Source organism: Arxiozyma heterogenica (assembly GCF_036370985.1).
Source record: "Arxiozyma heterogenica strain weizmannii chromosome Unknown scaffold_11, whole genome shotgun sequence".
Lineage (NCBI taxonomy): Eukaryota > Fungi > Ascomycota > Saccharomycetes > Saccharomycetales > Saccharomycetaceae > Arxiozyma > Arxiozyma heterogenica.
The window spans coordinates 488,343-511,794 of record NW_027042664.1 but is presented as its reverse complement, the minus strand read 5'-3'; the positions used below and the strand labels follow the sequence as shown (position 1 = coordinate 511,794).

The 23,452-nt window shown below is 29.9% G+C and overlaps 11 protein-coding genes across 11 annotated transcripts; 6 read left to right on the top strand and 5 right to left on the bottom strand.

Moving 5' to 3' along the window:
• Positions 1-1,342: 1,342 nt before the first annotated feature.
• On the bottom strand, positions 1,343-1,699 carry ASR1 (ubiquitin-protein ligase ASR1; the record flags this gene model as incomplete). Its single annotated transcript, XM_064856908.1, has 1 exon — positions 1,343-1,699. One exon carries the CDS (start codon positions 1,697-1,699, stop codon positions 1,343-1,345), a length of 357 nt encoding a protein of 118 aa, XP_064716041.1.
• A 423-nt stretch (positions 1,700-2,122) lies between these two features.
• RDS3 (U2 snRNP complex subunit RDS3) lies at positions 2,123-2,515 on the top strand (the record flags this gene model as incomplete). The annotated part of the gene is made up of 1 exon (XM_064856907.1): positions 2,123-2,515. The coding sequence occupies one exon, from the start codon at positions 2,123-2,125 to the stop codon at positions 2,513-2,515; it is 393 nt and encodes a 130-aa protein (XP_064716040.1).
• A 110-nt stretch (positions 2,516-2,625) lies between these two features.
• On the bottom strand, positions 2,626-6,552 carry SYT1 (Arf family guanine nucleotide exchange factor SYT1; the record flags this gene model as incomplete). The annotated part of the gene is made up of 1 exon (XM_064856906.1): positions 2,626-6,552. The coding sequence occupies one exon, from the start codon at positions 6,550-6,552 to the stop codon at positions 2,626-2,628; it is 3,927 nt and encodes a 1,308-aa protein (XP_064716039.1).
• Positions 6,553-7,022: 470 nt separating this feature from the next.
• LEC1 (Lec1p) lies at positions 7,023-10,343 on the top strand (the record flags this gene model as incomplete). The annotated part of the gene is made up of 1 exon (XM_064856905.1): positions 7,023-10,343. The coding sequence occupies one exon, from the start codon at positions 7,023-7,025 to the stop codon at positions 10,341-10,343; it is 3,321 nt and encodes a 1,106-aa protein (XP_064716038.1).
• A 339-nt stretch (positions 10,344-10,682) lies between these two features.
• Positions 10,683-11,402, top strand: PWA37_000219 (Tom20 family protein; the record flags this gene model as incomplete). The annotated part of the gene is made up of 1 exon (XM_064856904.1): positions 10,683-11,402. One exon carries the CDS (start codon positions 10,683-10,685, stop codon positions 11,400-11,402), a length of 720 nt encoding a protein of 239 aa, XP_064716037.1.
• A 1,169-nt stretch (positions 11,403-12,571) lies between these two features.
• On the bottom strand, positions 12,572-13,069 carry TMH18 (Tmh18p; the record flags this gene model as incomplete). Its single annotated transcript, XM_064856903.1, has 1 exon — positions 12,572-13,069. One exon carries the CDS (start codon positions 13,067-13,069, stop codon positions 12,572-12,574), a length of 498 nt encoding a protein of 165 aa, XP_064716036.1.
• Positions 13,070-13,557: 488 nt separating this feature from the next.
• On the top strand, positions 13,558-13,986 carry MRPL51 (mitochondrial 54S ribosomal protein mL43 MRPL51; the record flags this gene model as incomplete). Its single annotated transcript, XM_064856902.1, has 1 exon — positions 13,558-13,986. One exon carries the CDS (start codon positions 13,558-13,560, stop codon positions 13,984-13,986), a length of 429 nt encoding a protein of 142 aa, XP_064716035.1.
• Positions 13,987-14,391: 405 nt separating this feature from the next.
• SNT309 (Snt309p) lies at positions 14,392-14,886 on the top strand (the record flags this gene model as incomplete). The annotated part of the gene is made up of 1 exon (XM_064856901.1): positions 14,392-14,886. One exon carries the CDS (start codon positions 14,392-14,394, stop codon positions 14,884-14,886), a length of 495 nt encoding a protein of 164 aa, XP_064716034.1.
• Positions 14,887-15,129: 243 nt separating this feature from the next.
• On the bottom strand, positions 15,130-15,654 carry RPL11A (60S ribosomal protein uL5 RPL11A; the record flags this gene model as incomplete). The annotated part of the gene is made up of 1 exon (XM_064856900.1): positions 15,130-15,654. The coding sequence occupies one exon, from the start codon at positions 15,652-15,654 to the stop codon at positions 15,130-15,132; it is 525 nt and encodes a 174-aa protein (XP_064716033.1).
• Positions 15,655-17,844: 2,190 nt separating this feature from the next.
• PRE2 (proteasome core particle subunit beta 5) lies at positions 17,845-18,708 on the top strand (the record flags this gene model as incomplete). Its single annotated transcript, XM_064856899.1, has 1 exon — positions 17,845-18,708. The coding sequence occupies one exon, from the start codon at positions 17,845-17,847 to the stop codon at positions 18,706-18,708; it is 864 nt and encodes a 287-aa protein (XP_064716032.1).
• Positions 18,709-19,184: 476 nt separating this feature from the next.
• Positions 19,185-23,297, bottom strand: FHL1 (Fhl1p; the record flags this gene model as incomplete). The annotated part of the gene is made up of 1 exon (XM_064856898.1): positions 19,185-23,297. One exon carries the CDS (start codon positions 23,295-23,297, stop codon positions 19,185-19,187), a length of 4,113 nt encoding a protein of 1,370 aa, XP_064716031.1.
• Between the last annotated feature and the right edge of the window lie 155 nt (positions 23,298-23,452).

Sequence of the window (23,452 nt, the reverse complement as noted above, 5' to 3'; positions counted from 1 at the left end):
AATGATCATCATCATTTTATTTTATATTCTTTTATTTATATTTATCTTGTATAATTCCATTCCTAAAAGCTCCCCCATCTCTCATATTCTCGTACTTCATTTAAGGTACACATTGAAAAATAAACAAGGAAATATAAATACACAATATTTCTCTTTTTTCTCTGTCTTCTAGTCGTCTATTCTCTTACTACACTTAAAGGAAAACCAAAAAAAGAGTATAAATAAACAAAATCAGCTATCTTGAGACCATTCATCAATTCATCATGCAACAGATATTTTTTAATGTCACACAACCATCCCATTTATAAAAGAAATTTGTACACTTAAATGGAACAGCCTTTGGAATATGTGACTACCCATTAAGAACATGATTACTAATTATGTCCGCCCGGTCACCAAAATAAAATCATCATTTTGAAAATATATTTAGTAGAAGAAGAGAAGACAGAAAAAAAATAGAAAACAACATCAATAACAGGAAATAACAGGACATAATAACAAATAATTAATAATAAATGATGTATGGTAACATATGATAACTTCCATCATACAAGGCTGAAACTTAACGAAAATTGGGTTTGTCGACATACAGTTAATACAACTATTCAGTCGGAACAATTGGTATTTAAAAAAATTCTAATCATTTGGAAGTAAAAATTGACTGACGAATCAATCAGTAAATAGGTCCTGATGTTCAACGAAAATAATAATACAAATCACATATAAACAAATAAACACATATATATATGTATTCATACAATTATACCCAAACTACCACTATCATATATTTGCCATCAGCATAATAATTATTATTACTATGACAACAGTTACTTACCTCATTATCGATCGTATAATGATTGTTCTGGATGTTGATGACGTGTGAAACAAAAGAAAAAAATAGGAGGAGTTGCAGCCTGATAAGCCTGCAAAGATGTCACCACCAGATGACCAGAACGAAAGACTCTTCCCTTTGGTAATCTCAAATTTCTGTTCTCTTTTTATAGCAATCAAAAATCTAAAGGCAAAAAAAAACAGAAAAAAATGAAAAATTTTTTTGATATTTGCCTCGAAGAAAGATAAACTGTAACACCCATACATCCATCTGTTGTTAGAAAAAACTTTCTCAACTTTTTTTTGTTTATTTTTTTTGTTAGGGTTATTGAGAGAAATACAGAAAATACATAATAAAATATTCATCAAAGGCTATAATAATAATGATAATAATAACAGTAATGATACTGATACCATTAGACGAGTATGTTTGCATAATGTGTATGTATCCGTTACGTGAAACACAGTTGAAAAGCAGGAGAGGAGAATAAAAAATTACTCCATGGTTGCTCTACTTTTTTAAGTCTTGAACCATCTGCTCACCTGTTTTATACCATTCAGTGATACTATTTACATGAAAACCGTTCAATACATCTATTTCAATCTGTTTCTTAGTTGTGGTAGCAGTTGATAATGTACTACAGCTGCTGGCATATTCAAGTGCCATTTTAACGTATTCTCCGCGACATATTGGACATCTTAACGATCGTGTAATCGTCTCCATATCTTTCATTAATTGTAATTGCCATTCTCTAATGCATTGTAAATGGAATTTGTGATCACATGGTATGATCTTGGCTAATAGAACTACTGAATCCTTATTTGATTCAAACCTATCAAAGCATATACTACATTCCATAATTATCATATAATCTTAACAATAGTATTAATAATACGCTTTGTCTATCTATTTATTTATCTTCCTAACTAAATTTGTTAATGTAAATATATATATATGTATAATATACGTACTATATGTCCAGATATGACGTATAAAGGTGTGCCTTTTTATATCTTCTTACTAGCTTCTTTGCAATTTTTTTTTGAAGTATAATAAATACAATAAAAATACTTTAGATTTAAAAAAATGATTTCCAGGGAGGTAGCCTCCAAACGGTCCACACATTTAAAAACACATAATTATACACACATTCAATATCCTCGCCACCATAACTATCAAGTAGGATGCAGATACAAGCATAGACAAACAAGTTTATATACTTTTTATATCTATCTATTTCTATACCTATATATACACTTATTTTTTTTATAACAATCATAATCATCAATCATGTCACGTCATCAGTTCGATTTAGTTATGTGTTTAAGACAACCAGGTACACATATAGGTTATCTTTGTGATAAGTGTGATGGTAGATGCCCAATCTGTGATTCTCATAACATTAAAATGAATAATTCTTCTTCTTTTTTTTCTTATAATAGTATTGACAATAACAAATTAACATCCTTTCAAGGCCCTTTAAAAATCGTTAGAATATGTGATAATTGTTCATTTGGTAAATCTAAACAATCTTGTATAATATGTAATAACCCAATCGCTACTCACAAGGCCTATTATTGTTTAGAATGCATTAAATTAGAAAAAAATAAGGATGGCTGCCCTAAAATTTTAAATATTGGTTCAAATAAAATTGATAGACATTTTGATACTTCAAAAAAATAATATAATATATATATATTATATATATATGTGCGTGTATGCATAAATAATGGATAATAAGGCTAATAATAGTCCTATCTGTGTATTTTTATATTTTTATATTTATTTATTTTTTAATTAAATGTTATAAATGACAACGAATCACTAATATCACTTGCATCTTCATAACAGTTAATAATCTTTTCTTCTTGATTATCTTTTCTATTTGATCCATCGTTAATATCATCATTGTTTCCATTAACACAACTTTCCTCTTTGAAAGATTTATCTGGTATTAAACATTTCAATATCATCATATAAATAGTATCTCTTTTAATTTCAAAATCATACCATTCCATTTTAACAGCCAGCTGTTTAATATTTTGTATCAACTCCTTTCTTGTCTTTAAACATATTGGAACACATTGTCTGTAAAGATTCAATAACTTTTCTTCTTCCTTAAATAATTTTACAGTTTCCAATCTATTCTCTTGGATCTCCTTATATCTATCCTCAAACTTCTGCTTTCTTTGACTTAGTAATGTATTATCTATACAAGATATCTTATACTGACATCCATCGATACATGCCATCAAATTTAGTGAATCAACCCAATTGTCTCTTTCATATTTATTCTCACATCTCCAAATAAGTTTACCATATTGACTCCAGATATAGAATGTATTTTCATCAAATTCCTTTAAATAATTGTAATCATCATCATCATCGTTACAATCATCATCCTGATCATTGTAAATTCCCTCTTCTTGATTATTGTTATCTTCCTCTCCATTTTGATTAGCCCTCATATTCATGATATCACATTTACAAATATCATCATTATCATCATCATTTTTTTCATTAATATTTCTTCCGTGTAAATTCTTTATCACATTGTCTTTGTAATCTTTAATAAATAATTCATCATCCATTGAATACCCGTGACCTCTATTATTTTGATTGGTATTTCCAGTATTATTAGCTAAAGTTTCATTCTCTTCCTCATAATCGAAATTATTTTTCACACTTTCTGCAAATAAATTGTAAACACTTAATAATTCACATTTATTATATTTAAAATCAATAATATAATTACATTCCCCGTTAAGCTGATTCTTAACAATATCTGGTTCTTGTATATTAAATGATTTATTTTTATCGCAAATTATTAACCCACAAGTCGTAATAATTACAAATTTATTCTTCCATTTATTGAATTTATCGTTATTATGACTATTACTTCCTAAAGAAAATAACTTGTTTCCTTCAGAATTACTTCTACCTCTAAGGGATCCTGACTGTTTTGAACCGGGTTCTATATATTCTTTTATGTCACCCATTTGAATAATTTTTAAGTAATAACATTGATCATCTTTATCTTTATCATTTTCAACCTCATTGTTATCACTATTTTCTTTGTCACTTCCTTTTTTTACATCGCCTTGGTGATATTTTTCATATGCTGGTAGTCTTAATTTATATAATTGTGTTTTCCTAATCCTTAAATACCCACCACGAGACACTCTTAAAAGTTTTAAATATTTATCATATAAGTTTCCATAATTCCTCTCCATTAGAGTATTGTAGATACTATTACTGTATGATGAATTTACAATATTACCGGCATTAGTATTATTTAAAATCTGGAAATACTCACTATCTAATGCAAAATTGTTTCTTGAATAAATTTTATTAACAAATTTATCTAGAGAAACACCTCTTAAATCATCCATTAAAATTTTCTTATAAATATTAATATCATCTTGAAGGTACCCACCTGTACTGTTACTGTTATAATTAGTTCCAGAATTATTTGCAGACCCTCCGTTATTACCGTAAGAAAAATATGATGATATTGAATTGGATGTAGGTCTATTACTAAAAAATGAAGTAGACGTATTTATTGTATTAGATTCAATTAGTGCAGATGGTAACGGTATTGTAGGTGGTAAAATATATCCACGTGCGTCATCCTCTTCCCTTTTATTCATTTTCAATTGTTTTGACATATTAAGTAAACAACCATCTTTAATTAAATCCTTTGGTGAATACATTTTAGTGTTTTCTATCGAATCAAACGATATTATTGCATTTGTATCTCTACTCAGAAAACAATCAAATTTCGGTGACTCCTTACTTATTGTGTTATCATAGTAATATGCTAAAATTTCTATTGGTAATTTATTTCCATCGGAATAAGTATCATTATGTACCAAATCAATAAATTCAGTCTTCGTCATCTTAATCTTATTATTTGGATTAAAATAATCTGTATGTAACATTAATAATGAAAAAATGATAAAATATACTTGGTGTTCATTTTCCCAAATACACTTCTCCATATATTTTGTCCTCTGTTGTTTATAATATATTTTTCCAAATTCAGTTAACAATCGATCAATTTGTTGTGCTTCTTTTGGTAACTCTAAAAATATCAATAATTTTCTTAGTGAAATGTCTATCGGATCGTCCATAAAATCAAAGTAATTAGAAAGAAAGTAGTTTAGACAATTCAATTTATATGTATCGTTCTTTAATGTCAATATAATTCCAATAAATTTACCATAATTTGATATTCTAAATAGATATTTCTCAAATGACTCGTCATCTTTATTTGGCTCAGGAACAGCTGGTAAATCATCTAATGTAAGGGCATATTGTTGAAAATTTGAAGACAATTGTGGTCCTTTGTCAGACAACGAACTTGATGAACGTAAATTTACAAAACTACTTAAGGCATTAACAATAGAACTACTTCTTCGTTTTAATGAATACGCTGAATTTGTCACCATATTATTACTATTTGTGCTATTATTACTATTATCATACTGTTGTTGAATATCACTTGTTGTAAAAGAACCACTTGATGTTCTAGGTGAAATATATGAACTTTTATTTGAATTTGAAGAATTCGAATTAGACCTTATCTTACGTACAATATGACTAGCTATTGTATTTGTATTACTATTGCTACCACCTTGGGAATGCTTATTTTTATTCTTATTTTTATCGTGAGAAGAAAGGCTCAATCTCCTTGCTATATTCTTAGACCGTGTTTTCCCTGACACTGGTGGAGGTTTATTTGAACTAAATTTTGGCACTGATGGGAACATTTTACTAGTTGCATTTTTCAAATCTGAGGTATCTAAGGTTTTACTACGTTGTCTATTTATACCTCTTTTCTTTAATAAATTATCAATTGTATATATTTTATTATTATTATTAGAAGTAACGTTATCCTTCTCTTTCATGAAAGTTGTCGTTGTTTTACTAAATTTTAAAGAATGTGTTGATAATATATTTTCTTTTTTAAGTGGGGAATCAGGGATAGTCCTATTACGATTAAATGCTATAGCTGGATCTGTAGATATTTTTGAATTCGAGATTGAAATATTAGATGAATTATCATCGGTATCACCATTACTACTATCTCTATTATATTTATTACTACTACATGGAGAATTAGTTTTATGTGTACTCAGCACGGATGGAAATTTTTCTAAATTATAATTATAATCATTTAATAAAAGAATCTCTGAAGTAATCCTAGATAATGCATCACCATTCAATTCATACACTAAAGCTTCTTTTTTCAATGACTCAGCATTCTCTATAGAAGAGTCTAGCATTTGACTAGTATGAACATCATTTTGAATATGCTTATTATCCTCACAATTTATATCTAGCTTATTAAATTTATTTGTTAATGGATTTATTGTTTCGTTTTGTTGTTTCAATTTAAAATCATCACTGCTTGGAATTGATGATCTAAATTGGCTATCTGTATCATATTTTTCAGCTTCCTCCATAATTTTAATCAATTTCTCTACTGGAGATTCGGCTTTTTGTTTTGAATTAGCTGAAGTAAAATGGATTGCTTTACTATCATCAGAATTAATAATATGATCATTATCATCACCAATAAAAATATTTTTATGTGGTTTAGATCCAACATTCTTTCGATTTATTGTCTCATCATGAACGTCTTTATTATGTGTATTTATTATGTTTTTTTTATCAGGACGAATTAGTCCTTTTAATTTCATAAATGATGATGACATGTAGTAATCATATAAGTTTTTACTTCCTGTTACTTTTTTTCTACCTATTTTTCTCCTGTAGAGTATTACTGACAGTGTAACAAACCTTTAAACTTAGTATTTTATCATGTATAAGCAGTTATATTTCTTTATTGAGCTATAGTTAGATTTTGATCTTACTGTCTGCATATGTGTATTTTTACATATGTAAACCTTCAAATTTTGGACATCTTTATTTTATTTTTCCTTTTTTAATAGTTGCGTATACATAAAAGAATACATAATAACGATAATATAAGATGAACGGAACTTTAAAAAATGTACAGATACAGAAACTGCCAACTATTTAGATCCATCTGCTGTTGATAATTTGTTTTTTTTTTTTGAGTTGGCATATGTTATTAAAAACCACTGAACGTCTAGTTAGTTGACCACATTTTAACCTAAGAAAAGATATTAACAAGATCACGAGATAAGGCATTTAAAAAAGGATGTCGAAAATTTTAACACCTACACAGGAACACTACTTGAAAAGAGAGTTCTTAAAATTTCAATTGGCTAAAGAATTAAATGACCTAAACAATAAAGATGCATTAAGAAGATTTGGTTTTCCCTTCACGGATAAGGATCCCAAATTGAAGTCATTCAAATCTACAGATAATAAAAATCTGAGTTCTTATAATAAACAACAATCAATCGTAAATACACAATTTCCCTTATGCTCCTACCTTTTAAGAGAATTTATAATGACTTTCCCCTTGGTATCTAAAAATATCGAGGTTGATCAAGCATTTTGGCAAGAAAAAGTTCAGATTTTCTTCGAACATTTTATGTCTCTTGGGTTTAGCGAAAGCTATGATCGTGAAAAATCAACAAAAAGGAAGAAGATTGGTTTAAAATTAACTAAAATTATTTTACTTTTATTTAATTCTGGTATAGGGGTAAGCGACGAAGTGGAATATTATTCAACTGATAAATTCCAATTAAATAAAGATGAATTCCGTAAAAGATCAAAAGTTGAAGAATTTGCTATTCCAACTATGGAAAACTTAAAACAATTAATTACTCATGAACCTATATACATCAATAATTGGGATATTAATATCGTTGGCTGTGTTAAAGAACGCAATATCTTCAAAAATAGAAACTGGAAAAAATCACAAAGTGTTAAAAATAAATCGTATTCTTCTACATTATCTAAATCTACACAAGTATTAACTAGTGGAACAATCAAATCAATAACTTCCACATCTAAATGGATGAAAAATACACTTGCTTCAACCGCACCAACCTCAATATTTGCCAAGTTATCCATAAGCGGAAACGATATGCCTTCTTCTACTGGTACAACTAAAAATGGCGATGCTATTAAATTAAGGAATGATTCTCATTCTTCTAAACTAGATAAAGATTCCAGTAATCATAAATATTGGTTCGTCATAAAAGTTCGTAATAAAGAAAAACCCAATGAAATTATATATAGTGCAAAAACATATAAGGATTTCAAGATTTTATCACACAATTTGAAAATGGAATTACCAGGCAAAAAGTTACCTAAATTACCTGAAAAGACTAAACAGAGTCTTTCTTTGACTACAAGTAATGAATTATTGCCTAATGGTAGAGTACCAGATCAACCAAAGGAAACAATTGTTTCTTCAACGGAAATAGAATGTAGAACATTGAATTCTACATTAAATTCTACACAAAATTCCATAAATGATGATGATAATATAAAAGGTTTGAAACAAAATGAGATCCTTATTGATGCAAAAAATATTGTAAATAATATTATTGAAAATGAAGGAATTAATGACGGAAAAGATATTGATACTATAGAAGATGAAGTGGAAGATGAGCTAGAAGAAGAAGAAAATATAGATGGCATATTTGAAGATGCAAGTGATGCAAAGACTAATACTTTAGTCCATGAAAAGATGAGAACTTCTCTTAGACAATATTTAAGAAGGTTGTCTAACGATAGGGAGACTTCAGAGAATATAATATTTGTCAATTTTTTGAGCAAACAAAATATTATTGATGGTACAAGATTTAATAAAGAAGTTGAAGAAGATATTAGATATCGTGAATTAGTGGATATAAATAATTTGACTAATCAATTGAAATTCCAGAAATTAGCTCTACAAAAATCGCTAGAACTTCAAGATCTAGTGAAAGATTTTAAAAGTTCGTTATTGAGGGATGAAAAATATCTTTTATGTTTGGTGAATGAAATCAGAGAGAAAAAACGTATTGAAGAACTTTCACCACTTTTACAACAATTCATTGAATGGTTTAAAATATATTTATCGTCAATAATATATCAGCTATTTCTAGGAAATGATAATAGTTATGGGTTTTATACACAAATAAAGAAATTACATCGTATAATGCCATATACGATGATGGGACAAATTATGCGATTCACCAATCCTATGTCAATAATGAAAGGAATGATGGATTTATTTTTGGCACAACCATTCGGTAACAATTCGCTATTACAAACGATGTTTTCTACTATTTTAACGGAAGATCTGAAAAGTCAGACAAATATCATCAAAAAATTGGAAACTATTATACTAAAGGAATCTAAACATGCATCACAAATCATTAATGTCCTAAAAACTTTTATTGAAATGGATCATTTGAATCATTATCGGGACGACAAAGAGAAGTCAGGGTATGGCACAAATGGGGATAAAACTACCGATAGAGTATACTTTAATATTGAAAGAATTCATGAGGAATCTCGTACCATGAATATGCCCATGTGTTTAATTATATTAATGAAATATTTTGAATCCAAGACTATTAGTAATGAAGCAGTTACAGAAGTCATTGAATCTTATAATGGTTGGAAGTTAAAAGAAGATAGTGGATTATATTTTCAACATATTAAAGAACTATTTCAATTATACATTAAAGAAAGAGATAAAAGATTGATGAGGAAATTGTGGCAAGACCCTGAATTGTCTAAACTTTTAAAAGCCATTGTGACAATGATTTATGAACCAATGGTCAAATTGTTTAAAATAGCAAGAATGGATATAGCTTTAAAAAACTTTGAAATGTTTATGAATGATCTAATTAAGTTGATGGATGAGATTATTAATGGACAACTAGAGAATTCGACAGAATTCAATATAATTGAAAATATTATTCAGTTAGTGACAAAGCATCAAAACTCATTCTTTGAATTTGTACATGACGTCTATAATAATGATACAGAGGGGATATTTGAAGGTTTTATCAAATGGATAACAAAGATTATAAGATTCTTACAGTGCAGTAAATATGGTAGTATGGATGGAAAGGAAAGAATAGATTTAAACAAACTGGTCGCTGAGAAGGGATCACAAATACATTTGGATGTTGACACTCTTAAAAAACAAATAGACTCAGTAATTGAAAAGAAAATGGAATCAAGGAGATTGTACAGGAAATTAGTTGAATCAAAGATCAAATCAGGAGAACCGTCTGACGAATCGAATATGAATAGTACTAATAATACCAAATGCAAAAATTCAAAGAAATTAAAAGAAAATACTAATATACAGCAGTTCATGGATCAACGTTGGAGACAAGTGGCATCCAACGTAATACCGGATCACAGCATATCATTGGGATTACAAGATGGAGAATTAGTAGATTTGGATCTAGACATAAAAGATTATGAGTACTTACAAAAGAACAAAGACACAGAGTTAGAGCAAAAGTACAAAGAAATCTTAAACAAACCTGTTGATGAATCGCTAATTGAACAAATGACTCATGTGGTTTTCGAACCAGTGCTGAAACAATGGTTACTATGACAACACAAAGAATAGAACAAAGAAAAACAAATTTCCAAATAGGGAAAATTTGTGTTTAACCAGGGAAAGAGAAAGAAGGAAAGAAAAAAGAGAGAATGATAAACAACAATTAAGAAAGATACATGAAAAAGAATATATTAATACTCATTTACCTACATCGATTTGTATATTTCTATAGATAAAATGCCCTTTCCATATACTACATTGAATATATTGGATTGTCTAGTTATTCACATAACTTAATATATAGTACTACTCATCCATTAAAATAATATAACATAATACCACGTTAACCACCGACAAGCAAAATATAAAAAAGAAAAGGAAAGAGAACAAGACATGAGTAACATTAAACGTATCCTTACTATTTCTGGTGTTGCTGCAGCAATTAGTGTGGCAGGCTATGCAGTTTGGTTTGACTATCAAAGAAGAAATAACGCTGAATTTAGAAAGAATTTAAGACAAAGGGCAAAAAAACAAAAGAAGAAAGATGAGTTAGAGGCTATGGAGGCCAAAAAGGCACGTGTTTCTGCCGTATTACAATTTTTGAGTGAAGAATTGGAAAAAGATCCTATCTCTACTGATCCAACCGAAATGGAAAAAGTCTTTACAACAAATGTCGAATATGGTGAGAGATTATCAATGGTCCCAGGTAATGAAATGGAGGCGGCTGTTAAATTTTATAAAGCGTTAGCTGTTTATCCTAACCCAGCCGATTTATTGGGTATATATCAAAGAACTATACCAGAGAATATCTATGAATATATTGTTATTATGATTGCTGTTATCCCACCTGCTAATATCACATCGTTCATTAATACAGGTGCAGCAGAAAATTCTAACTCTACTAAAACTAAGAATGAAGAAGAGCCATTAATAACTGAATTAACTCCAGGTATGGAAGAAAACGTCAAAAATATTGAAGCTGTTGAAGAATCTGCTACTATCGATGAACATGAAACAAAAGAAGAAAAAAAAGAAGAGGAGGGAGAAAAAGAGGGAGAAAATAAAGAAAAGCCTATGACTGAGCAAACTACTGAAGAACGTATTGAACAATAAACAGCTGACTATTAGGAGATTAAATCAGTACACTTGTTAATAGTTACTGTATGAAGAGTTGTGAAGTGATAATTATTATTACAACTACAATGTAATTATATGTTATAATTTTTTTTCTTGTATATGTTTATTTTTATTATATTAATCAGTAGATACACAGAATCAATAATAAGTTGCATCTAAAAATAATATAAAAAAAACAAAACAAAAGAAACACACGATATCATTTTAACCGGCAAAACAAAGGTGGTATCTGAAATATTTGAAATCCATGAAATCCCTGAAACAAAAAGTAGTTGCATAATACAAACAAATTATACTTTAAACTGTGTATATTCCAATCTGAATAACATTCTTGAGGAACTTGTTTTATTAATACATAATTCTGCAATACCACCTTGTATTTTACTATAAAGTTCTATGTGACATCTTTTACTCCTTTGGGTAATAAGAAAACGGAGTTTACATCACAAGACTTCTGTTTTTCCAAACACAATATATAAAATAAAAATTAAAGATGAAAAAGTTATTGCAGATCAGTTATCATATGCAAAAAAATTAGCTTTGAAGGACAATGTCCTTGCCAGTTACGATTGAAAATTTAAGTGTGAACTAGTCATATGGGTTTTTCCTTTGCATGTGTGTTTTATTATCACTACGATTACAAGTAGATGATGATTATATACCGACGATAAGTTACCCTTCTTGAAGTTTTTATCGTGATAAACAGAATTGCGAGATGAAGATGCAATAGTAAAACATATCAAACTTGTGAATAGCACAGCTCAAAATAATACTCTCTCGTCAGCTATGATATAAATATATCCTTAAACAATCAACTAAAAATGATTTAAACAAATAAGGACTTAAGATAAATGAAAAAGTTACATTCCCTTTTTTTGTTTTGGTGCTTTCTTTATGTTAGTACTTCCTTTAGAATTCAAAAAATACAAATAATTCTATGTGCAAAAGTGAACATAGATATTATATATTATTTTATCGTATTAATATAATATTAGTGAAAAAGAATATATATAGAAACATATAATACCAATCAATTTGACATATGTACATAAAGGTAGGACTAAGAATAAATAAACTGATAAACATATACTCGCATATATATCTCAATATTAGAGAAACGATGACCATTTCTTAATAATATTAATTTATTTTGGAATATAATGCAATAATCCAGAAGTCAAATAACAACCATATGCCAACATAGCCAAAATATGGCCCATATTAAAAAGAAGACTCAGACCATGGGCTTTTCCAAACTCCTTTTTCAATGGTGTATCCAATGCATCGAATTGATCTTTAGTCAACTGACCCCTATCAAATTTTTTCTGTAACTTTTGTCTTTTAATCTTAATTGACTTATTCCATGGTAACAACCCATACAAATTAATTAATCCCATAATGGAGGAGCTGCCAAGAGCATAGTATGCCGGGGTAGCCAATGGGATAGGCAAAGTTAGAGCCAATGCAACAGGTGACAAGGATTGCATGGTGAAGAACCAAGGAAACACTTTACTTTGTAAAACTGAAAATTGGTCTCTTGCCAAAGTTTTAAATGCAATGGGACTAGCTACATAGGAATAAAATACAGCCCCACCAAAGGTAAAGGAATATAAAATCAAATGAGAAATTGGTCTTAGTAGCATGACCTGTAGAAAGGAGGAATATTTCTGTTGTACACTATGGAGTATTGAAAACTAATAATTAATAGAGAATTTCAATGGTGTTGTATAGTCAAAATGGGGACTTGTCAAATATATCAACTTATTTATAAACCTAATCGTTGTATCTTTTTTATCCCCTTTACCATTTTATCTGTGTTTTCCCTAACCGATTGTTACTAAATATTGCAACAAAAAAACAGTCGGAAAACAGAGAAGAACAGGCTAAAAAGAAAAAGAAAAAGAAAAAGAAAAAGAAAAAGAAAAAGAAAAAAAAAAATAAAGAAGAAATATCAATTGAACTGAGAAAAGAGCTGATTTACACGTTGTATGCATCTTTTACGCGTCTTAGGACTGTGAATATGTATACTTGTACATTCCTACTAGATAATACAAATGCGCATATATTCTGACATTAAAAGTTTGGGAACTTTAAAAGATATATAAACAAATATATATATATATATATAGAAATGGTCGTTAAAGGTATCACAGGTCGCTATTCAATTGCTAGAAATGGTGTTACTGATTCATTTATTTTCCCATGTAAGAAAATAAGCATTCAATACTGTAATTGGGGTGGATCATCACAGGGTATAAGGAATTTTTTGGTATCTGAAAGACTAAATGATTTAGCTAAAAGATATAAACATATAGAATTTGAAATTGTTAAGAAGTCTGGCCACCCTGTTATAACTGGTTGGTATACAAACGGTAGAAATAAACCAATCTGTGTGAGAAATTTGGAACCCAATGAAATTGATAAGAAATTAAAATTATTGATCGATTCAAGTGGCGACATTTTACGTAGATGGACAAAGAATGATAATATTAGATCTTTGAATAAAAGTGTCAGAGGCATATGGTCGCCATTTCATGCACACGATACTCCAAAAGTCTGATATATGCATGCATATACATATACAAACATATATATATATATATATACATTAAACACTTGTACATACATAGAATTTACATAATATACATAAATCATTGGCCCTTTTTTGTATATATTATTTTCGTATATAGTTATATCACATTAAAGAATTTAAAAGTTTCGTTGTTCCTCTTTGTGAAGAACAAAAGGCTGTCAAGCTCTTAATATGGACACCATCTATATATAAATAAATTGAATGGCGATCCTTTTGGACATTGATGATTCATAATTTACAGATGATAAAACTTGTCCCTGCAGATACAAATAAGTTTCATATGTTATATATACTGTAAATTATTCTATACAATTGTAAATTATATTTCTGTTTTTCTTTTTTTTGGTTTTTTTTCTTTGCCTTTTATTAATCATGAATAAAGAAGAACGTATTAATAATGAATTATGGGATCAACTGGAACAACAGATTCAATTAGAAATTATAAAGTTAAAAACAAAGGAAGATAATCGTTTTAGCTTACATCCTGAAGTTATTAAATGTTTAAATAAATACAGCAACAAGAATAATAACCATGATAGGAATAGTGGCACAACAAATGATAATGATAAGAAAAGGTCCGTTGATCACGACACATCGCTAGATTCTAACAAACGCATACGAAAGGGAATTGATATGGACAGATATGATACTGAAAGTCTGGATGTGTCACTTTTGCAATCCATGAATTCATATCTTGATCATCAAATGATTTTATTAAAGGAAAACGGTAACCTAAATAAGACAATCATAAATCAATGGGCAATTAATAATGAATTTATGGAAAATAATGTTTATGTGATACGGGACGCCATTAATATTCAAGAAACCCATTTGAAACAATTAAATAAATTATTATCTATGGATTAAAATCACACAGCTCACTCAAATAGATGACCTATAGACTTATAAATAACGACGGCGATCTGAATATCCGACAAAGTCTATAACGTATACATAGGTGCATATATATATATATATATATATATTACGTCATATGACTTAATTGCTTATGTATTTATTTTATACTATAACTTTCATATAAATATATTATAAAAATAAAGAAAGAAGAAATCTATTTAACAATATACCAAAAAAAAGTTAGCAGTATGTTTATTTTTCTAAGACATCAGCATCGTACTTTTGCTTGAACCATTGGATGGTGTCTTCTTTGGAAGTCTTGTGAGAGGTACCAATGGTACTTCTGCATCTCTTTCTTCTGGTGACTCTAGCACCTGGTCTACCCATAACAACGTAGAAATCCATACCGAAAATACCAATGGATGGGTCGTATTTGATACCTAAATCGATATGTTCGTCAATACCAAAACCGAAGTTACCAGTAGCAGAGAAGTTCTTGGATCTCAATTGGTATTCCTTAACCTTCAAACCTCTTTCTAAGATTTCTTCAGCCTTTGGACCTCTGACAGTAACATGAACAGCAATCTTTTCATTTCTTCTAATACCGAAGGTTCTAACAGTGTAACGAGCTTTAGATTGAACTGGGGTTTGACCAGATAATTGTTCTAAAACCTTGGAGGCTCTGGTTAATCTGTCACCAGATTCACCAACAGAAATATTTAAGACCAATTTTTCGATCTTTAATTCTCTCATAACATTTTGGGCTTTGGCAGACATCTTGACTGTTCGGTTATGTATGGAAATTGACTTGGTTTGGATAGGCCTAATAAGCAACTATGTGTAAAAGCGAATAAACCCAGTTAACAGTTGTTAAACTAGCAGTTGTCGACACAGAAGTAACGATGCACACCTACGACAAATATTACCAAATATTTTAATCAATTAGTTGTAAAAAAATACTACATTAACTATCAAAAACGTGAACGATCTTCAATCATCAACAATGATTTCTTGATTGAAGGGTATTGAAAGAGAAGTTCCACTCGTCATAAAAGAAAGAAACCAGAAAGATTGTTCAATTTTTGAAATTTCAGAATTTTTTTTTTTTGGTTTTTTGGTTTTTCTTGTGTAAGAAATTTCCATTTCAGGTAATATCTTCAAGAATGAATTATGAGTAGAGAATCAGAAGAAAAAAAAACTGCGTCATTTCCGTTTGTGGTAATTTATCCATTAAAAAAAAGAAAAGAACAGAGAAATCAAAAAATGGAAAGAAAAAAAATCCAAAATCCAAAAGCTGAATTATAAGTAAAAACACAAATGTGTTTTCTACTGGATGTACAGATGATACAAAACAGTCTCGAGATACATAATTGTATGTATATCTGACAAACAAGAAGATAAAAAAAAATAAATAAAAAGGAGTATTGAACATATTGGAAAGACCATTAAGGGAATGCCAATGAAGAATGGCATATGTTTACTGCTTACAACATTTAACGACCTATTATTTTGTTTTTTTTTTTCGAGATTTCTAATCATATTTCAACTTTTCTCTTCTATATAGCGGCAGAATTTAAAGTGTGTAGAACCTATTTTCACTCAGAAAAGAGAACAAACATTGTATTGACATTACATTCTTATTTCTTACACACCCCTTTCTTCCTTCACATGTAATGTGGTAAGTCAACCCATAGACAAATTAGTCTAAGTCACTATCCATTGACTAGTTTATCTATATATAGTTCTATAAACAACATTGTTGTTACTTGTGGATTATATATAGACTCATAAGGCTTGATAATAAAGGGGAAAGGGATGAGAGAAACAGAGTAAAACATACAAAACAGCCTTAGGGATAGAAGTATTAAATTAATAACAATTTTTAAAATTGACATAAGACTTGTGTAAATGTGAATGTAAATGTAAACGTTGGGCTGACAAAGACTTCTTTCAGATTTTAAATGAGTTTTTCAATAGGATTTATGAGGTGAACAAAAAAATAAAAATGAAAATATCTATATAGAAGTTGATCTAAAGTCATTTATGAAACGTTTGAGATAGAGTATTATATATATCTACGAGACGTCAATAGCAAAGTAAGGGGTAGTTAGCATCAAGCAGGTTCTATTAAGGATTTCTTTTGGTCACTAACACATATTTTAAAACAAGAGTAAAATATAAAAACTTAAATAGAATGTACAAACAGTCCTCCAAAAAAATAATGTTCTACGGTGATCTACAGGGACATGTGCTCTTTTAAGCCGAAACATTATCTTTGATAATTATAAGCTGATATACTGAGTTCTCTACGGAGGAATACTTTTGTTTTGATTCGATTTATTTTCTCAGAAATCATTGCAGTAGAGCTATCTAGCCCAAACAGAAACAGAGGCTCTCTACACTTTTAAAATTGGATCTACAAATTTTACTTACAACATTTGGGAAAACTAGGTTTTAACTTGAAAATTAAAATAAAAAAAGGAAAAAGAAAAAATATTCGAAAAAAAATATTGCACTTAATAATTCCTCCTCTTCCTCCTCCCCTTTTTTTTTTCTTTTCTTTTTTTTTTCTTTTACTGGTCTGCCAGCAAAAAACTGCGGTACCTTTGTCCATTAGCGGAATAGTCGTGTAAACTCGTTTCCGTAATAATTCCGAAATATGTTCATTTTCCGCAATTGAACAAAAAAAAAGCAAAAAAAAAAAAGAAAACATCGAAAACAGTCGGTGGCGGTTTTAAGTTTGTTAATAAGCGAGGAAAAAGAAAACTAAGGTTGAAAGTGTGTAATATAATGAATTAATTTTAAAGATTGACAGTACCATATATGTGCAGCTGTACAGAAGCTTGGATTAGGTTAAGTACATATTATTCAAATATTAAACAATTCTACTATAAACAGATTACAACAAATTAAAGAATTCTTTTTTATTTTTATTTTTATACAAACACACATATATACATATTCGACATGCAAGCTATTGCTGATTCCTTTGCACCAAGTAATACCCTTGTTAGAGAACTACAATATGATAACGAAGAGTCCTTATCTAATGATCTTATAACTGGTTCACAGAGATTCCAAAGGTTGACTCCATCTTTAGAATTGCCTCCAATTTCATCTCCACAGCAATTCTTAAGGGCACACACTGATGATTCACAAAATCCAGACTGTAAAATTAAAATTGCCCATGGTACTACTACTTTAGCGTTTAGATTCCAAGGTGGTATTGTTGTGGCTGTGGATTCTCGTGCCACTGCAGGTAATTGGGTTGCATCCCAAACTGTCAAAAAAGTCATTGAAATCAACCCTTTTCTATTAGGTACTATGGCAGGTGGTGCAGCAGATTGTCAATATTGGGAAACTTGGTTAGGTTCTCAATGCAGACTATATGAATTAAAAGAAAAACAAAGAATCTCTGTGGCGGCTGCCTCCAAGATTCTAAGTAATTTAGTCTATCAATATAAGGGAGCTGGTCTTTCAATGGGTACTATGATCTGTGGTTACACTAAAAAGGAAGGCCCAACTGTTTATTATGTGGATTCTGATGGTACAAGATTAAAAGGTGATTTATTCTGTGTTGGTTCTGGTCAAACATTTGCTTACGGTGTACTTGACACAAATTATAGATGGGATCTGACTGTAGAAGAAGCTTTATATTTAGGGAAACGATCCATTTTGGCTGCCGCACATAGAGATGCTTACTCTGGTGGGTCTATAAATCTATACCATGTCACTGAAAATGGTTGGGTTTACCATGGTAACCATGATGTTGGAGAAACCTTCTGGGAAATAAAGGAAAAGGAAGGTTCATTTAATAATGTTGTCGGATGATTGCTTTTGTAAAAAAAAAAATAATAATAATAAATAAATAAATAAAACAAACGGAACAAACAAGCAAATGTTATTCATATTTAAATATATAGATAAAATATATTATTGACTGTATATTCCGTCTTATGTCAATTACTCATCATATTTCTTTGTATTTTCATTATATGTTTTTCGATATATGCGTGTTCTCTATAACGTTTCAAAAAAAAAATAACAATTTAAATCTATAAATTACGTTTTATGTAGTGAGAAAAAGAGGAGTGGGGAAACATTCAGGTTATATAATATAAATTAATTATAAATCTTTCTTTTTGCTTACTTTGATATGTAACGCATTCTTGTATTTATGCAAAATATTGTGTATGTATATATTATTAGGGTATATAATTGTACTAAATCATGTTTTAAGAATAATTCTATTTTTTTTTTTTATTTTTAGTTTAGTATTAAATCCTACTGTAACATAAGAAGGAATATTATTCATTTTGCTCATCAGCCTCTACTTTTTTTTCTTCTGAAGATAATTTCTCGTTTGAATTAAATTCAGTGGGTTTCATGGACTCTTCTACAGGCTTGGCCACTTTGTCTTTAGTTGATTCTGAAATATTGTTAGATACTTCATTTATAGACACCTGTTTATTGTCACTGCTAACATTCTTGTTATTTTCATCTTCCTCTGAATTTTTAGATTCAATAACGACATTTTCTGTTGTATGATCCTGTTCTTTGTTATCAGGTACTTTATCAGTATTAATAGTATTCTGTTCGCTACCATGATTATTTTCATTGTTTGATTTTTCTTTTCTAATTTCATTATTTTCATTTCCAATAGTTAGTTCAGTTGCCACCTTTTGTTCCTGGCTACTTGTATTCTTGCTATTGTTGTCATTTTTTGTTGAATCATTATCACTTGAATCTGAATCTGAATCATTATTACTAGAGCTGTCACTGTCACTTACATTATTAGTTGAACCATCGCTTGAATCACTCGAATCGCTTGAATCGCTTGAATCGCTCGAACCACTTGTGTCACTCGAATCACTCGAATCGCTTGTATCGCTATCACTACTGTCATTAGAATTACCAGAATCATTGCTTTGTTTAAGTCTTTTATTATTTTCTTTAGTGTTAATATTCCCATGTGGTCTTTTTGCTGGTGTTAAAGAAACCTTAGAGATTGTGATAGATCTATTATGATTAGCTGATGAAGAAATAGAAGAGGTAGCTGTTCGATTATTTTGATTTTTAGGTTGGAAAAACCTTGACAAAGATGTGGGATCAAATCCTCCCGATGGTGCAGATGGTGTTGAGATAGAAGATGTATGAGATGACGTCGAAGAAGAACTAGTCACTGTATTTGGTTTGTTTGTATTATTTGAAGAATTAGATTTTACTGATAACTTTACGGGAGTACTAGTTTGTTTTATATTGGTAGCATCCTTATCTGTTTTTATAGCTGTTTTATTCTTCTTTAGATTAGAATTGTCACTGGCTGATGTCTTTGCATTAATTTCTTGCAAAACTGATGGGTCAACCAACTGTTTAACATTACCTTTGGTAACCTTGGCTGTGGCAGCATTCACTGCAGCAGAAAGGATTAAGTTAAGATGTTGTGGATTTTTATCCATTAATGCCGTTAAAGGATTACCTTTTATACCTTGACTTTTAGCAGCTTGAGTGACTTGATTTATTGTCATTGCTAAAGCCTGTGTTAAAATTATTGCAATTGTTGGTTTATCTAAACCTTTTCTATCTCTAGTCATGATTATTAATTGCTCTTGCAAAAATTTCATAGTTCTTTGCGTATCATTCCCTTTTGTGGTCTGTGAAGGAGCAGATTGTTTATTTATTGTAAGAGCACCATTCTTTCCGCTTCTATTTGCTGATAAAGTTTGGGATATATTTGCTTTCACTTGTTTTTTACCATGTGTTACTACAGTCTTACCCTTTGCAACATTTTGTTGTTGCAATTTTAGCTGGGCCGCCTGCGCCTTGGCTTTCGCTGCTTCTGCTTGTTTTTGTTTTATCTTTTCTCGTTCAGCAATATATGCCTCGTCAAGACCCCAAAGCCAGCCTTTACCCTTCTTACAAACCTTCCTAAATGATTTATTCAGCGAAAGATTATGTCTAACAGAACTTTGCCAACCATCAGGACAATATTTATAGTATGGATATAATTCTCGTATTCCCTCATATATTTCGGACAATGACATACCTTGTTCACTAGAATATTTTCTAATACAAGTAGTCAACATAGCAGAATATGAAAATGGAGGTTTGGTTCTATACTCTACTGGTATTTCCTCCAGAGTATAAACTTTCTTTGGAGGTTTAGGGATTTTTTTCTCTTTTTCCTTTGGTTCTTTTCTTGTAGGCTTAGAAATCTTAGTTGTTTTCTTTTTCGGTTCGTTGGGTTTTGAGTCTGTTTTATTTTGGGGTTTTGATTTAGGTTTAGATTCTGAAGCTTGTGTTGTGTTTCGTTCCTTAATTGTTCCTTTAATCTCTTTCTTATCCTCAGCTATGCTCTTTTGTTGCATTTGTTCATCCTTTTCAGGTAATACAAATTGAAACGGTATTTGGCCAATTTGAATTTTTGTTTTATTATGAAGCGGAACTGTATTTCCTCTTTCTATAAATATATCATCTACAAAAGCGCCATTCTTACCAATAATAGATAATTCAAATCTACCAGTCCCAAAATTATAAAATATCTGAGCATGTCTTCTTGAAATTGATTTAGAAGGGCCTAAATTGACATCCACTTTATGTGTTGTATCATTTTCTGAGCGTCTTCCTATAACTGCATGTAAAGTTTGAACGTAAAAGGTAAAACTTTGAAAATCTAGTCTAGCATACGCAAATATTGTGGGTTGTTCTTTAGGAACTTCTGGTGATAATTCATTTTTAAGGTTACCGCTCGCTTCACTTTTCGGTATACTTACAGCATTTGCGGAATCATTAGAGATAACCAAGGCACTCTCTAAAGGTAGCCCATTTCGTATTTCTCTAGGTATTGTGTTGTTATTAGAATTAGAAGATTGAACTGAACTGAAAGTGTAGCCTGATAAATTGCTTGGATAAAACACACCAGGTATAAGCGAATTTTTTCTTTTTCTATACAATAAATTATTCCTCTCTGAGATAATAGAGGCGGGTGTATTTCTGTTTTCACTTTTATCAAACGTATTCTGATGTATTTGTGATGATCCGTTAGATTTATTTACATTTTTATTCTCGTTTTCTTCTTGTTTTATTTTGATATCAAGAGTATTATTGTTTATTGCATCTAATGAAAGGCTTTCTCCCTCCGTAAGATTTTGTAAATCTGTAGATTTTTCATTATTATTTAATGAAGATGATGCCATCATATTTATGTTAGAAGAATGCTCAGCGTTAAATTTTGATGACGTGATTAATTCGTTACTTATTTGATCATCACTTAAAAGAGGTGAGTCATCGATATTTATTTCATTATTGATCTCTTCTGTCTTTGGTAAACATAGTGATGTATTTAATCCATGCTTAAATATACTCAAATCTGTTCTGTTTTCTTCTTGTAGTTTATCGTCGGTGGGGTCGGGCAATGCAGAGGTATCATTTTCTTTTGATATTTGGGTATTATTCTCAGTAAATTCTTTTTTGGTCTGTATCGACCCTTCTAAAATATCATGCGAAGAAAATATATCATTATTATCTTTAGTGTCGAAATCATATAGTTTTGGAAAATCATCATCACCTAAGTTTGTTGATAGTTCAAGATTCATAGCATCCACATCTTCCTGTTTCATTCTCATATCAATATCCTCATGCATCTCTTCTTTAGTAACATTCTCATTAGAAGGTGACTGTAAATTTTTTTTAGGTATCTTGTCTATTGATTCTTCAACGTCTGTACCCACATCAGGTACTTTTAGATCAGAAGTAGTATTCACATTCGGTAAACTAGAAATACCTGAGGTAATAGAGTTTATATTACTATTTTCAACAGTTTTTTTACACTCTACGTCGTTGTCTTTGGTGTCTTCAATACTTTCAGTATGTATATTATTATTCTTAACTGGGATAACATCTTCAGTAATCGTTGAAGTTTCCTTTTGAATAATTATATCGGACTCTTGTTTTTTTATCACAGGTATAGTTTCGCAATTTGTTATATCAGTACTATTTTCATTATGTCCATCTGATTTCAGCTGAGTTTCTGGAGTATTAATTTTTTGTTTTGATTCGTCAGTAATGCCTAGATCCAAATCTGTAACAATGACACCAATATCTTCAACATCTTCTGTAATATTTTCTAAAGGAGGTATATCGTCAAGTATGTCTATATCATGAGATTCTGTGGCAATCGATAATTGTTCTGACAATCCACTACTGAGTATTGATTTATCACCTAATTTGTTTTCCTGTGATTGGTCAAGTATATCAATATCTGGGAAATTATCTGCACCCTTCTGTAGATCAGTATTGAGACTAACATTGGTTCCTTTATTAACAGGTTCTGATACAACATTTTGTGGATCTAATATATGACTGTTATGGCTACTACTAGTTAATTCTGTTTCCGTGTTTAATGATTGCAGACTTTCCATCGTTAATAATAATTATATGTATATGTAACCCACAAAAAATAAAAACTTAAGTTTATATGTCAAATTTAAAAACGAAAGTTTATGTAATGTTACAATCAAAAGTCCAACTTCGAAAGTGCAGGGGTTCAATAAGCTGCCAAAATTTTCAATTTTGA